Source organism: Dryobates pubescens, chromosome 20, assembly GCF_014839835.1.
Source record: "Dryobates pubescens isolate bDryPub1 chromosome 20, bDryPub1.pri, whole genome shotgun sequence".
In the NCBI taxonomy this organism is placed as follows: Eukaryota; Metazoa; Chordata; class Aves; order Piciformes; family Picidae; genus Dryobates; species Dryobates pubescens.
In genome coordinates, this window is record NC_071631.1 from 20,628,608 (window position 1) to 20,642,614 (window position 14,007).

The 14,007-nt window shown below is 55.8% G+C and overlaps 1 protein-coding gene across 4 annotated transcripts in view; it reads right to left on the minus strand.

Moving 5' to 3' along the window:
• NDEL1 (nudE neurodevelopment protein 1 like 1) overlaps positions 1–14,007 on the minus strand; it is a 40,241-nt gene that overhangs the window by 20,636 nt on the left and 5,598 nt on the right. For all 4 annotated transcript variants that reach the window (XM_054170961.1, XM_054170962.1, XM_054170959.1 and 1 more), the window contains exons 2-4: positions 5,520–5,617; positions 3,459–3,612; positions 1,415–1,563 (exon numbers count right to left, since the gene is read on the minus strand). In XM_054170961.1, the coding sequence (XP_054026936.1) occupies positions 1,415–1,563; positions 3,459–3,612; positions 5,520–5,605 (389 nt within the window). In that variant the 5' untranslated portion in view covers positions 5,606–5,617. The remainder of the gene's footprint in view (positions 1–1,414; positions 1,564–3,458; positions 3,613–5,519; positions 5,618–14,007) is intronic.

Sequence of the window (14,007 nt, forward strand, 5' to 3'; positions counted from 1 at the left end):
TGATTGGAGGGCTGGAGAACCTCCCCCGTGGGGACAGGCTGAGGGAGTTGGGGCTCTTCAGCCTGGAGAACAGAAGGCTCTGTGGAGACCTTAGAGCAGCCTTCCAGTAGCTAAAGGGGGCTAGAGGAGAGCAGGGGAGGGACTCTTGACACAGGCTGGTTGTGGAGGTCTTTTCTTAATGATTCTCTGATTTAATCAGAGCATCAGCTCAGATGGGGCTGTACTCCCAGAGGTCTGGCCAGGCAACATCCTGCAGTTGGACTCAATGATCTTAGAGGTCTTTTTCAACCACAACAATTCTATGACCCTACCACCCCAGTGAGAGTGGAAAGCAGGGCACTGGGACGTTACCCAAGACCCAGTTCGTGCTATGACTTCAGCAGGACAGCTCATGGGTGTCAGAAGTTAGTCATGAGGTTAAAAGCCTTGTGGAAACAAGGCCTCAGCTCTCAGATCTTTTTGCCAGATAGCCAAAGGCTCATTCCTGGTCCCAGGGAATGAGTGGCAGGAGTCCCATTGAGCAAAGGGGGAAGCATGACCTAGCCCAGAGCTGGGCGTTTCTGCCTCAGCCTGCTGCTCTCAGGCACTACCACAGGACAAGCTCGCTCCCCACACTCACTAAGCTCTTGCACAAGGGAAGAGGAGACTCCTTTGGCCTGTTTGATTTGAAAGGGACTATGTAAAGCACCAGCTTCTTGCTTCAAAGGGGCTTTTGAGCTACAAGGTTCACAAAGACAATAGAGAAGTCACCCAGCTGGTAGTATCCAAAGCAGTGCTCCAGCCTGGCTTGCTTTGCAAGCCTGTGTTCACAGGAACACAAGGAGCAAGCTGCTTTCTGCCTCTCCTGCTGCAGCCAAGCTGGTGAAGGGCCTTCAACACAAGTCTGGTGAGGAACACCTGAGGGAACTGGGGTTGTTGAATAGGAGAGTGAGGAGAGACTTCACTGTCCTCAACTACTCCCTCCAAGAAGCTCGGAGTAAGGTGGAGGTCAGCCTCTTCTCACCTACAGCAAGTGACAGGACAAGAGGAAATGGCCTCAAGTGGTGCCAGGGGAGGTCCAGGTTGGGTATTAGGAAAAAACTCTTCCCAGGAAGGGTTCTCAGGCACTGGAGCAGGCTGCCCAGGAAGGTGGTGGAGTCACCATCCCTGAAGAGGGTTAAAAGCAGCCTGGTTGTGGGGCTGAGGGAGGTGGTTTAGTGGCAGTGGTGGCACTGTGAGTAGGTGAGTGGTTGGACTGGATGACCTCAAAGGTCTCTTCCAACCTCAATACTTCTATGGTTCTAGAAGCTGCAAGACAGCATCAGCTAGCAGCTGGTGGAGGTGAGCTCCCCAGGGTGAACTCTCTGTACCAAGAGAGTAGCAAAGAAAAGAGCTGGTGAGAACTGTAAGGACAGGAGAGGTTTGCAGGCTTCACCTCTTTGCACGTTCCAAGTCATCGTTGGCCTGCTCCAGCTCCCTCACATACTTATGCAACTGGTCTTTAATGGCCCGTGTCTGGCTCAGGTCATCCTCCAACAACGACACTTGCTTGTAGCTTTGCACATGCTGGTGCTCCAGTTTCTCCTGAAAGAAAGCAGCAGCAAGATAAGGATCAGTCACACACACCCTGCAGGTCAGCAGCAGGACAGCAGCACAAAGCGGGCACCACACTCCCTGCAGGCTGCTGCTGCTGTGGGAGCCACTGCAGGGCAGCCACTGGAGTGAGGAGGAACAGGCTCTGGCCATCAGAGCTGGCCACAGCTGCTGCACTGGGCACAGCCACTGGAGTGAGGAGGAACAGGCTCTGGCCATCAGAGCTGGCCACAGCTGCTGCACTGGGCACAGCCACTGGAGTGAGGAGGAACAGGCTCTGGCCATCAGAGCTGGCCACAGCTGCTGCACTGGGCACAGCCACTGGAGTAGGAGGAACAGGTTCTGGCCATCAGAGCTGGCCACAGCTGCTGCACTGGGCACAGCCACTGGAGTGAGGAGGAACAGGCTCTGGCCATCAGAGCTGGCCACAGCTGCTGCACTGGGCACAGCCATGTTGCCTCAACTCAACTGGCAGCTCAGAGATGCAGCCCTGCATCTGCTCCCAACAGCCTGTGCTGACAGCTGCTCTGAAGCCTCCAAAGTTTAGGAAGCCAGGGAGGAATCCAACAGCAGCCTCCCTGGCAGCACCTCTCTCCTCACAACAGCCATGCTGCTGGCAGAACTTGTCTGACATCTGAAAGCCATGGAAACATGAGCTGCACCTCCAGGTCCACAATCAGCATGAGAGAATTGTTTGGGTTGCAAAAGACCTTTAAGATCAGGGAGTCAAATCATTACCCCAGTCCTCAAATCCCATCATGGTGGTGGCTGGAGAAGACCTCTGGAGATCATCCAATGCAACACCACTGCTCAAGCAGGGCACCCCCAGCAGCTTGCCCAGGAGCACAATGCCCAGGGGGGGTTGGAAGCTCTCCACACAAGGAGACTCCACAACCTCTCTGGGCAGCCTGCTCCAGGCCTCCAGCACCCTCACAACAAAGAAGGTTCTCTTCCTGTTCAGGTGGAACCTTTTAGGATCCAGTTTGTGCCCACTGCCCTTTGTCCTGTCCCTGGGCACCACTGACAAGCGTCTGTCCCTAGCCTCCTGTCTCCATCCTTTAGCTCTTGTTGAGTATTTATCAGATCCCCTGCAGGCTCAACATCCCCAGCTCCAAAGCCTCTAATTCAAGCAAGAATTCATTCCCAACCACCTCTGAGGCTGCACATGTGGGATTACAGGGAACCCACTGACCTGGCAGATACAGCTGGGACTGGATATGGGAACAAGGAACCCCAACAGCTTTATTCCCAACCTTTGCTTTCACTAAGGCAACTCAAGACTGCCAAACCCAAGGCTTTTCCAAGAGGCAAGAACTTGTTAATCACTTCAAAGAAGGCATCGATTAAAAGCCACCTCCTGCACACACAAATCCTTCTGCAATCCTGGCTGCACACATCCAGCTGCTGAAGCATGAGGAGACTCTCCCTGACAGACCTGCACAGGTCACCCATCTTCAGCTGGCTCTCAGCTCTCATAAATCCAAGGAGACCTTCTGGGCAAAGCAAACCCCAGCTTGCAAACAAAGATGACCACAGAGTGGTCTGATAAACATCCTTGTGTTGCCTGCCCTGTTGCTATGCTGGTGCAGTCCATGGAATTAACAAAGCTCCCACTTGGCAGAGGCTGGGGAATCCAAACACAGCACAGGCTCCACCACAAAGAGTTCCATGATGTGAGCAAGGAAACTTCCACCACGATTCCCTTGGGGAAGCTGCTGGCCTTATTGGGTGTACACAGCATCCTCAGGTCTGGATGTTACCAGAGGCAGCTCATTGCCTCATTTGGCTCTTCAGCAACCACAACCAGACCCAGAGGGTCCAGAAGGGGATCCAAGACTCAGCGGTAAGCAGCAGCAGCAGCAATGCTGTCACAGAAAGGACCTTACCTTTAATGTTTCCACTTCACACTTCAGTCTTTGGTTATCTGCTTGCAAATCTCGATTCCTCTGCTCAGCCTGCACTAGCTGTGCCTCCAACTCAGCTTCCAGCTCTCTGCTCCCCTCCTGAAACTCAGCCAGCTCTTCACGAGCTTCCTGGAAGCTGCAAGGAGAGGAGGTTTCATCAGTGGAAAATCCAGCATCTCCCGAGTTCAAACAAAATCCACAGCACTTTGAGAACAATAAGCTGGGAAAAAACAAGAGTTTTCAGGCACCTGAGGGTCACCCACAGCCCTCCAAGCACTTTGCAAACAGTAAGCTGGGGTAAACCAAGAGTTTTCAGGCACCTGAGGGTCACCCACAGCCCTCCAAGCACTTTGAGAACAATAAGCTGGGAAAAACCAAGAGTTTGAAAGCACTTAAGTATCACCCACAGCCCTCTGAGGAGAGGAAGAGAAATGGACAGGCAGAGAAATTATGTTAAGCTCAGCTATCAAAGGAAATTAATTCTCTTACATCAAACAAGCAGCCACATGAAACGTGTGTGAACACAGCCCTGTACCAAAGCTGTTCCATGGAAGCCTGGCAACCACTTTGTACTCCATTAGGTTTCATTGTGAGAGGACCCAAGAGAGTCAATGGACTGAACAAGCCTTTAACCTGATATTGGTTAAGAGCTGTGAGAGAGAGCAAGTTTCTGGAGCTCTGCACCACCTGCAAGCTGAAGGTGGTTGAAAAGCAGGCAGGTTTGAAGCCAAGGGTTGCTGCTGAGCACCATGGCAGGCAGCCAGCACATACCTACCTGTACCTCTGCAAGTTATTAACTACCAGGAGGAGCCACTCCACATACTTCTCTTATTAAATTTGCATCTTTACCACAGCTCTGAGCAAGCAGCAGAGGAAACTACCAAGGCTTTAGGAACCCACACAGGCAGTGATGCTCCAGACAGGATTTCCTACGCCCAGGAATGGCCTCAGGTTCTCCCCAAGGAGAGGTCTCTCCACATGCCCAACACCTCCCACCCCAAACCAAAGAACTCCTCAAACCAAGCAGGAATGCAGCTTGCTTGCTGGGCTTGAGAGAGGCTTCAGTGACTCCACCTGCACTGCACATAAGCAACACTGACTGCAAAAAAGGCTTGCCAAAGAAGATAAACTGGGAGCCTCCACTACCCCTAGAGCTCCAAAAAGCCCCAGGCAAACCCCACCCCAAGAAGCAGCACAGCTCTGCTCAGGGAAACAACCTCCCCTGATGTGTTTGGTGACCAAACAGCCCTCTGCCCCCCCACAAAAGATGCCACCCTTCAGTTCAGGCTGGACTACAAGGGACAGACAGAATACAGAATTAACCAGGTTGGAAAAGGCCTCAGAGATCAAGTCCAACCTATCACCCAACACCATCTAATCAACTAAACCATGGCACTGAGTGCCTCATCCAGTCTCCTCTTAAACACCTCCAGGGATGGGGACTCCACCACCTCCCTGGGCAGCACATCCCAAAGGCAAATCACTCTTCCTGTAAACAACTTCTTCCTCACATCCAGCCTAAACCTCCCCTGGAGCAGCTTGAGACTCTGTCCTCTCCTTCTGTCACAGGCTGCCTGGGAGAAGAGCCCAACCCCCACCTGGCTACAACCTCCCTTCAGGTAGCTGTAGACAGCCGTGAGGTCTCCCCTGAGCAGCTCAGCCACTCTTCACACCAAGAATTCAAATACAAGAAGCTTGAGGGAACAGCAGCGATACAAGGCAAGCCCAAAGGCACCTTCTCATGATAAAACACCAAGATACCACTTCAGGCAGCACTTTAATTATGCAAAGATGCACATGACAGCAGAAGGGCTCTGTTGAAACAAGCTGCAAACATAGCCTGGGGGTCACGGCACGGTAACGCCGGGCGAGAAACACTCAGCTCCCACGAGGCTGCAAGTGCTGAGGCTCAATTTAAACCTGGAAATGCAGAGGCTGTTACTGAAATATCTACTCCCCATCTTGGTGCAGCGCTGGAGAGAGAGATTAAGCAAAAGCCTGGTCATTAAGGACCAAACCCAGCCTGCAAAGCTGCCCCAGTACCTTTGTTTGTACTTCAAGGAAAGCTCTTTCCAGTACGCAGTTTCCTCCTTTGGACTCGAGAAAGTTGGGATTTCTTCACTGTCCATGATCAACAGGACCTGCAGGACACAAGCACAACACACTCAGCATGAACAGGCAGGGAGGCTGCTCCTGACACTGCTCCCAAGCACTGGGCTGCATGGCCACAGCCTCTCTGCCAGCGGCCCCCGGCCCCGGCGGCCCCGAGCGGGACGTTAGCCGTCCCTAACCGACAGCACTCACTGAGACCTGCCCCAGCAAGCCACAGGACTGCACCCAGCTGCTTCTGCAGGAGCCTGGAATGAGACTGCACATTTGGCCTGCATTTTGTGCTTAATGCCACAAGCTCACTTAGGACCAGGGTTGGTCAGGACAGTTAGATTCGCAGCTATTGGCTTCCACTTTGCTTGCTCAAATGCTCTGAAGGAGATTCCTCCTCCTGCCTCCAGCGCAGCAATGCACACTGCAGCTGCCACCAGAGCTGCAAAGGTGTGGAGGCAGCGAGGGCAAACACTCTGAGGTCAGCCACCAACTGCTCTGCTGCAGAGATTAAAACTCACAGATTCACAGGGTTGGAAGGGGCCTTCAAGATCATCCAGTTCTAAGCCCCCTGCCATGGGCTGCAACACCTCCCACCAGCCCAGGCTGCTCCAGGCCTCATCCAACCTGGTCTCAAACACCCCCAGGGAGGGGACATCCAGAGCCTCCCTGGGCAACCTGTGCCAGGGTCTCACCATCCTCCTTCTAAAGAATTTCTTCCTAATCTCCAGTGTCCATCTCCCTTCTCTCAGCTCAAAGCTGTTGTCCCTCATCCTGTCACTCCAAGCCCTTGTCAAAAGTCCCTCCCCAGCTCTCCTGTATCCTTTTCTTCAGGTACTGGAAGGCTTTTCTAAGCCTCCCTGGAGCCTTCTCTTCTCTAGGCTCAACAGCCCCAGCTCCTTCAGCCTGTCCTGATAGGGGAGGTGCTCCAGCCCTCTGATCACCTTCATGGCCCCATGCTGAGTCACAGCCAATTCCTGCTGTCAAGCAAATCCTGCAGGTAACAGAAGTGACCCACAAAGTTTTCTCCCCCTGTCCTCTCAAGCCCACCCAAGAAAGATCAGCCTCTCCAAGTTCCATGGGCATGTCATACAAGAGTGCTTCCAGCCTGGAGGTGTCAGAGGAGCAGCTTCCCCCTGCAAGGCAGAGTGCCCATGCTATGTGGATGAGGACCTCCCTTCTTCAGCTGCCTAGACCACAGGGTGCCATTTGTATCGTTGCTGTGAGCCAGGGTAAGAGACAACCCAGCAAGCAGGCTCTGTACTGCTGCTCAATGACAGAGCAGTGCACAGCCCAGGGGGCACAAGAGGCCTTGACATGCACCAGGGCTCAGAAGTTGGTGAAGAGGATGAAGAGAGGCTGAGAGAGTTGGGGTTGTTCAGCCTGGAGAAGAAAGGCTCCAGGGAGACCTTCTGGTGGCCTTGCAGTGCTTCAGGGGGCCTAGAAGAAAGCTGAAGAGAGACTTCTGATCAGGGTCTGTTGTGTCTGATGGTCTGAAACTCAGAGGGAGACTGGGAGTGGAGGGAAGGAAGAAATGTTTGACAGAGTGGTGAGAGCCTGGCCCAGGTTGCCCAGAATGCTGGGAGCTGCCCCATGGCTGGAACCATTCCAGGTCAGGTTGGATGGGGCTGTGAGCAACCTGCTCTAGTTGGGGATGTCCCTGCTGAGTGCAGGGCACTGGACTGGGTGAGCTTTAAAGGTCCCTTCCCAGCCAAACCAGTCTGGGGTTCTCCAAGTGGTGGTGATGGTCCTGTCATGCCAAGCAGGACAAAGAGACACTCAGACAGACACAGATGTGACCACAGCCAGGAGATGCAGCACACCATGCACCATGCCTGAGCTCTCCCCACAAAAGCCAAGGCTCATGTTAAGTTGCTAACACCCAGAAGAGAACAAGCTGAAACCAGCCTCCCCCCTGTCTGAAGCTCACTCCAAGCCCATCCAGCAGCGACAGCTGACCGACGTGTCCTGACTGTCACACTGCGCCAGGCAGCGAGAGCCAACGCTTCAGGCCTCCAATCAGCACCCAGATGTGTCCTGCATCTCAGTGACCCACATCTCACACACCTAAAAGCAGGACAAAGCAAAGCCAGGCTCTCATCAGAGGGCACACAGGCTCATTCCAGAGACTGGCACTTAGCTCACAAAACCAAGTGAGGCAGAACTGGCATCTTTCTTCTCCAGCTGCCACAAGCCAAGGACAGGAGACCAGCCTGAGGTGCTGAGCCCCTCAAGCACACCTCAGCTCTGGCACTGTGTTTAACTTCACAGCTGTATGGCAGAGGCAAGTCTGTCATGGACCAAGTCTCCACCATTGCCCGAGAGAATTGCTGTGGTTTCCTATTCAGCACTGCTCTGTGCTGAGGAAATAAAACCAGGTGGAGCCATGCTGATGCCCTCAGCACAGGGGCTTGCCCTGGGAAGTTGCAGACACCTCATAGAATGCTTTGGGTTGGAAAGGACCTTAAAGATCATCTCCTGCCAACTCCCCTGCCATGGCCAGGGACACCTCCCACTAGACCAGGCTGCTCAAGGCTCCGTCCAACCTGGGCACCTCCAGGGAGGGGACACCCACAATGTCCCTGGGCAGCCTGTTCCAGTGTCTCACCACCCTTCCTGTGGTAATCTGGGAAGTGTTTAAGAGCAGGCTGAATGAGGCTCTGATATGGTGGGAGGAGTCCCTTCCCCTGGCAGCGGGGGTGGGACTAGATGATCTTTAAGGTCCCTTCCAACTCAAACCATTCTCTGATTTCCAGCCCTGGTGGAACTCTTCAGATAAAAACCAGTTTGGCTGCACTTGCTGCAGCTGCTGTGTCTGACAGCAAGGCACAAATCACAAGTTCTGCACAAAACTGTTCTCAGCCCATGAATCAGCTCCCAAAGCACGCTGGGGCCACAGCCACCCGGCTGCCTGCGGAGAGCAGACCTCTGCTGTGGCTCAGGGACGCCTCAGGCTGCTCCTGAACCGCCATTCCCATGGCCAGGAATGGTAGGGGCTGGAAGGCACCTCTGGAGATCACCCAGTCCAACCCCCCTGCCGAGGCAGGGTCACCTAGGGAAGGACACAGAGGAACACATCCAGGTGGGGTTGGAATGTCTCCAGAGGGGGAGACTCCAATACATCTCCGGGCAGCCTGCTCCAGGGCTCTGTCACTCTTCAATCAAAGCAGCTCCTCCTCACGTTTAAGTGGAGCTTCTGATGTTCAAGTTTGTGCCCACTGCCCTGTGCCCTGTCTCTGAGCACCACTGAACTAGGTCCCATCCTCCTGACCCCCACCCTTGAAGTATCAATCAGCATTGATCAGATCCCCCTCAGGCTGCTCTTTTCCAGACCGAAAAGGAAGAGGTGCACAGCTCCATGGCGTCCGTAACAGCAGCGCTGCACTGAGCTCCCTGAAACCCCTTCCCTAGCTCCTCCTGACCTGACCTTCCCTTCCCCTCTGAGCACTCAGCTCCCAGCTGATGCACTCGGAGAGGCTTAGATCGGCAAGAAGCAGGTTTCTCCCTCAAATAAAGGCAGCAGAACATGGCTCGGGGGCAGCTCCCACAGCTCCCCTGGAGCTCCCTCAGAAGGTGAACAGCCAGCAAGCCAGCCCCAGCACAGCAGCGTTTGGAGGAGCAAGGAAGCACCTTGCATCATTTCCTGGAAGTAGCCGAGATAAGGGAGCCCGGCCAGGACTCCTTCCTGCCTGCTCATGGGGGCACACCCTCGGAAACAAGCACCCCACAAGCCTGCAAACGGGCAGGGAGGCGCCGGGGGCTGCCCGGCACCCACGCCCGGGGCACGGAGGCGCCGGGGGCTGCCCGGCACCCACGCCCGGGGCACGGAGGCGCCGGGGGCTGCCCGGCACCCACGCCCGGGGCACGGAGGCGCCGGGGGGGAGGGGGGGCGCCCGGGACCCACGCCCGGGGCACGGAGGCGCCGGGGGCTGCCCGGGACCCACGCCCGGGGCAGACCCACGAGTGCTGACAAAGTCAACAGCTGCTGATGCTGGAGGTTTCTGCTTCCTCCCCTCCCCTTCCCTTGTCAAAAGACCCTTTCGTTATAGACCCCCGGGGGAAGACTCGGCCGACCCCCGGGGGGGGGGAAGACTCGGCCGACCCCCGGGGGGGGGGGGAAGACTCGGCCGACCCCCGGGGGGGGGGGGGAAGCGGCGGCCGACCCCCGGGGGGGGGGGGAAGACTCGGCCGACCCCCGGGGGGGGGGGGAAGACTCGGCCGACCCCCGGGGGGGGGGGGAAGACTCGGCCGCCCTCAGCAGCAGCTCTTTGTGCCCAGGCCCAGCTGGCAGGCACAAAGTGACCTTCTCCATGCCTATCACCCCTGGTTTGCCTTGGTTAAGCAGGGGGTGGTTCGTGATGCCCCACACCATGTGCCCAGCCCATGCCTAATGCTATCAGCATGGATTTGGGACCTGCACTCTGCACCACATAAAGCCCTCGAGCAGATGCCACAGAATGGCAGGTTGGAAGGGACCCCAAGGAGTCACAGATTCACACCCTGCATCAGGTTGGATGGGACCCTCAAAGCCCACCTTGTCCAAGCCCCTACAGTCAGCAGGGACTCCTCCATCGAGATCAGGCTGCCCAGGGCCACACCAAGTCTGGTCTGGGATGTCTCCAGGGATGGAGGCTCACCCACATCCCTGGGCAGCCTGCTTCAGTCTCTCACCACCCTCCTCGTGCAGAACTGCCTCCTGATGTCCAACCTAAATCTGCCCTGCTCCAGTTTCAAACCACTGCCTCTCATCCCTCATTGCTCCATACCCTTCCAAACAGTCCCTCCCCAGCCTTCCCACAGGTCCCCTTCACATACTGGAATGCTGCTCTAAGGTCCCTCCAGGGCCTTCTCCTCTCCAGGCTGAACGTCAGTACCACCTAGTCCATCACAACACTAAGCTCCAACACCTATACCTGGGGTTTTGTACCCAGTTACACCAGTGGCCTTCCTTCACATGCATGGGGGACAAGAGGAAGAGGTAACAACACACAAACCCAAGGCAAACAGGGTGCTTCAGGGCCAAAATGCTGCCCAGAGATGCAGGCAGCCCCCAAAGCTGCCCCAGCACACATTCCATGAGCAACCCCCTCCACTTACAGAACACAGCTGGTTGGAAGAGACCTCCAGGCTCATCCAGTCCAACCCTTAACCCAGCACTGAAAGGTCAACCCTAAACCACATCCCTAAGCACCAGGTCCACATGCCACTGGAACACCCCCAGGGGTGGTGACTCCAGCACTGCCCTGGGCAGAACATTCCAACGCTTGAGAACTCTTTTAGTGAAGAGCTATTTCCTCATCTCCAGCCTGAACCTCTCCTGGTGCAGCTTGTAAGCACGTCCTCTAGTCCAGACCCTTGTCATCAAGGAGAAGAGGCTGCCCCCTCCTCGCTCCAGCCTCCCTCCGGGTAGCTGCAGGGAGTGATGTGATGGGTTGGTGATTCCCCCAACATTAGATTTGCCAGCCCAGCTCACTTGGAAGCAAGTGAAAGCTGCATTTACAAGCCAAAACTACAATCTGCAGTGGAATGCAACCAATGTGTACAAACATACAATGTTTACAGACACTTGCAATGAATAAACAGCACAAGAACCCCCCTGGCCAAGCACCAGGGGAAGCCACTGGCTACTTCTGCCAGGCCTTGCCTGTCATACAATCATAGAACCAACCAGGCTGGAAGGGACCTGCAAGATCATCCAGTCCAGCCTATCACCCAGCCTGATCCAATCAACTACACCAGGGCACTAAGAGCCTCATCCAGGCTTTTCCTGAACACCTCCAGGGATGGTGACTCCACCACCTCCCTGGGCAGCACATCCCAAGGGCCAATCTCTCTCTCTGTGTAGAATTTCTTCCTAACCTCCAGCCTAAACCTCCCCTGGCACAGCTTGAGACTGTGTCCTCTTGTTCTGGTGCTGGGTGCCTGGGAGAAGAGACCAACCCCCACCTGGCTACAACCTCCCTGCAGGTAGTTGTAGAGAGCAAGAAGGTCTCCCCTGAGCCTCCTCTTCTGCAGGCTAAGCAACCCCAGCTCCCTCAGCCTCTCCTCACAGGGCTGTGCTCCAGACCCCTCCCCAGCTTTGTTGCCCTTCCCTGTACACCTTCCAGCATCTCAACATCTCTCTTGAATTGAGGAGCCCAGAACTGGACACAGGACTCAAGGTGTGGCCTAAGCAGTGCTGAGTACAGGGGAAGAATATCCTCCCTTGTTCCTGCTGCAGGCCAGGATGCCATTGGCCTTCTTGGCCCCCTGGGCACACTGCTGGCTCCTGTGCAGCCTCCTATCTACCAGCACCCCCAGGTCCCTTTCTGCCTGGCTGCTCTCCAGTCACTCTGTCCCCAGCCTATAGCACTGCTTGGGGTGCTGTCCCCTCTCTTGCCAGCACAGAAACAGAGAGCTATCTAAGCAGGAGGATTGTCCTGGGCATTACCAGGCCATAAGCAGAGCACTTCAAGCCTCTCACGTGTGGGAGGGGTGTGGATGCCCACGGAATACCAAGAGATTAACAAAAACCCTGCTTTGCTTCAGCTTGTTGCCAGTTGTCCCAGCTCTGGGCATTATGTGAGGAGCTGAGAAGCAGCACAGCAGGTCCCTTCCTATTCAGGGGCTCCTTTGCACCCGTGGGGGTGGCAGAATCCAGCCTTTGAGGAACACAACAGTGAGGCTTTCAGGACACAGACGAGACAATGCGGCAGCGTCTTCCAGGGAGAAGGGGAGCAGGCTGCTGCTGCTGCTGCCCACTCCAATTCATTACACCCCAGCTTAGCATGCAGGCTGTGCCCTGGGAAAAATGCAGCCACATGGGCACCACTCCAGCAGCCAGAGCAGCTCTCAGACAAAACTATGTTCAAAATGTGGTGGCTCTCTTCACCCCCCCTCTGAAGGGCTGAGGGACAGAGTGGAAAGGGAATAGGTTTTCCACACTGCCATCACTCTAGAAAGTGTGGGTTAAGAACTTCTCTAAAGCCAGAGGGATTTGTACAGAATAAATATGGTTGCCCATGTCCAAAAGAGGCCTTCCAGTACCTGAAGGGGCTCCAGGAGAGCTGGGGAGGGACTCTTGACAAGGGCTGGGAGTGACAGGATGAGAGGCAAAGGCTTTGAGCTGGAAGAGGGGAGATGGACACCGGAGATTAGGAAGAAACTCTTTAGAGTGAGGGTGGGGAGACACTGGCACAGGTTGCCCAGGGAGGCTGTGGATGTCCCCTCCCTGAAAGTGTCCAAGGCCAGGCTGGATGAGGCCTTGAGCAGCCTGGGCTGGTGGGAGGTGTCCCTGCCCACGGCAGAGGGGTTGGAACTGGATGAGCTTTAAGGTCCCTTTCAACCCAAACCATTCCAGGATGCTACAAACATCATCCTTTCAGTATCCTCTGGGTGTTACAAGAGCCAAAATCAGGATCAAAGGTAGGAGAATGAACTGAACAAACCTGCAGATGGTATTCTCAAGAATCACTGAATCCCAGAAAGGCTTGGATTGGAAGAGACCTTTAAAGATCATCCAGTCCAGCCCCCTGCACTCAGCAGGGACATCTCCAGCTACAGCAGGTTGCTCACAGCCACAAACATCCTCACCTGCAATGCTTCCAGCCATGGGGCAGCTCCCACCTCTCTGGGCAGCCTGGGCCAGGCTCTCACCACACTCAGGGTCAAACATTTCTTCCTTCTCCCCAGGCTCAATCTCCCTCTTTGAGTTCCAAGCCATGCCCCCTTGTCCTGTCACCACAGGCCCTGCTCAAGACTCTGTCCCCAGCTTTCTGCTCAGCCCTTGAAGCACTGCAAGGCCACCAGAAGGTCTCCCTGGAGCCTTCTCCTCTCCAGGCTGCCCAAGGCCAACTCTCTCAGCCTGGCCTCACAGCAGAGGGCTTCCAGCCCTGCCAGTATTGCTGTGGCCTCCTCTGACCGGCTCCAACAGGTCCCGATCTGTGCTGAGGGCTCCAGAGCTGCCCCAGCACTGCAGGGGAGGTGTGAGCAGAGCCCAGCAGAGGGGCAGAATTCCCTCCCTGCCCCTGCTGCCCACACTGCTGGGGATCAGCCCAGGACAGCCTGAGGTTGGGGCTGGGCTGGCTGCACTCAGTGCCAGCTCATCTCCAGCTTTGCACCCCCCCCCTAGCCCTGCTCCCCAGCCCTCCATCCCCAGCCTGTGCTGACAGGCAGCTGCAGGAATCTCAAGCTCAGGGCCAAGCTGAGCTCTGTCAGGAGCCACCTCCCAGCTAAGTCACAGCAGCACAAACGCAGCTGGAAGCGTGGCAGAGCACTTGGGAAAAGCTGCCCGGGCTCTCCACGGGACAGCAGGCTGCTGCTGGTGCCGGGATCAAGTATCAGACCGAAACACTGAGCCTGAAACACAACACCGTGTTTGGAGCGCCGCCCACCTTCTCCCACCGTCGGGCATCCATCCCCTCCTCCCCGCTCCCGCAGCCGCTGCAGGTGC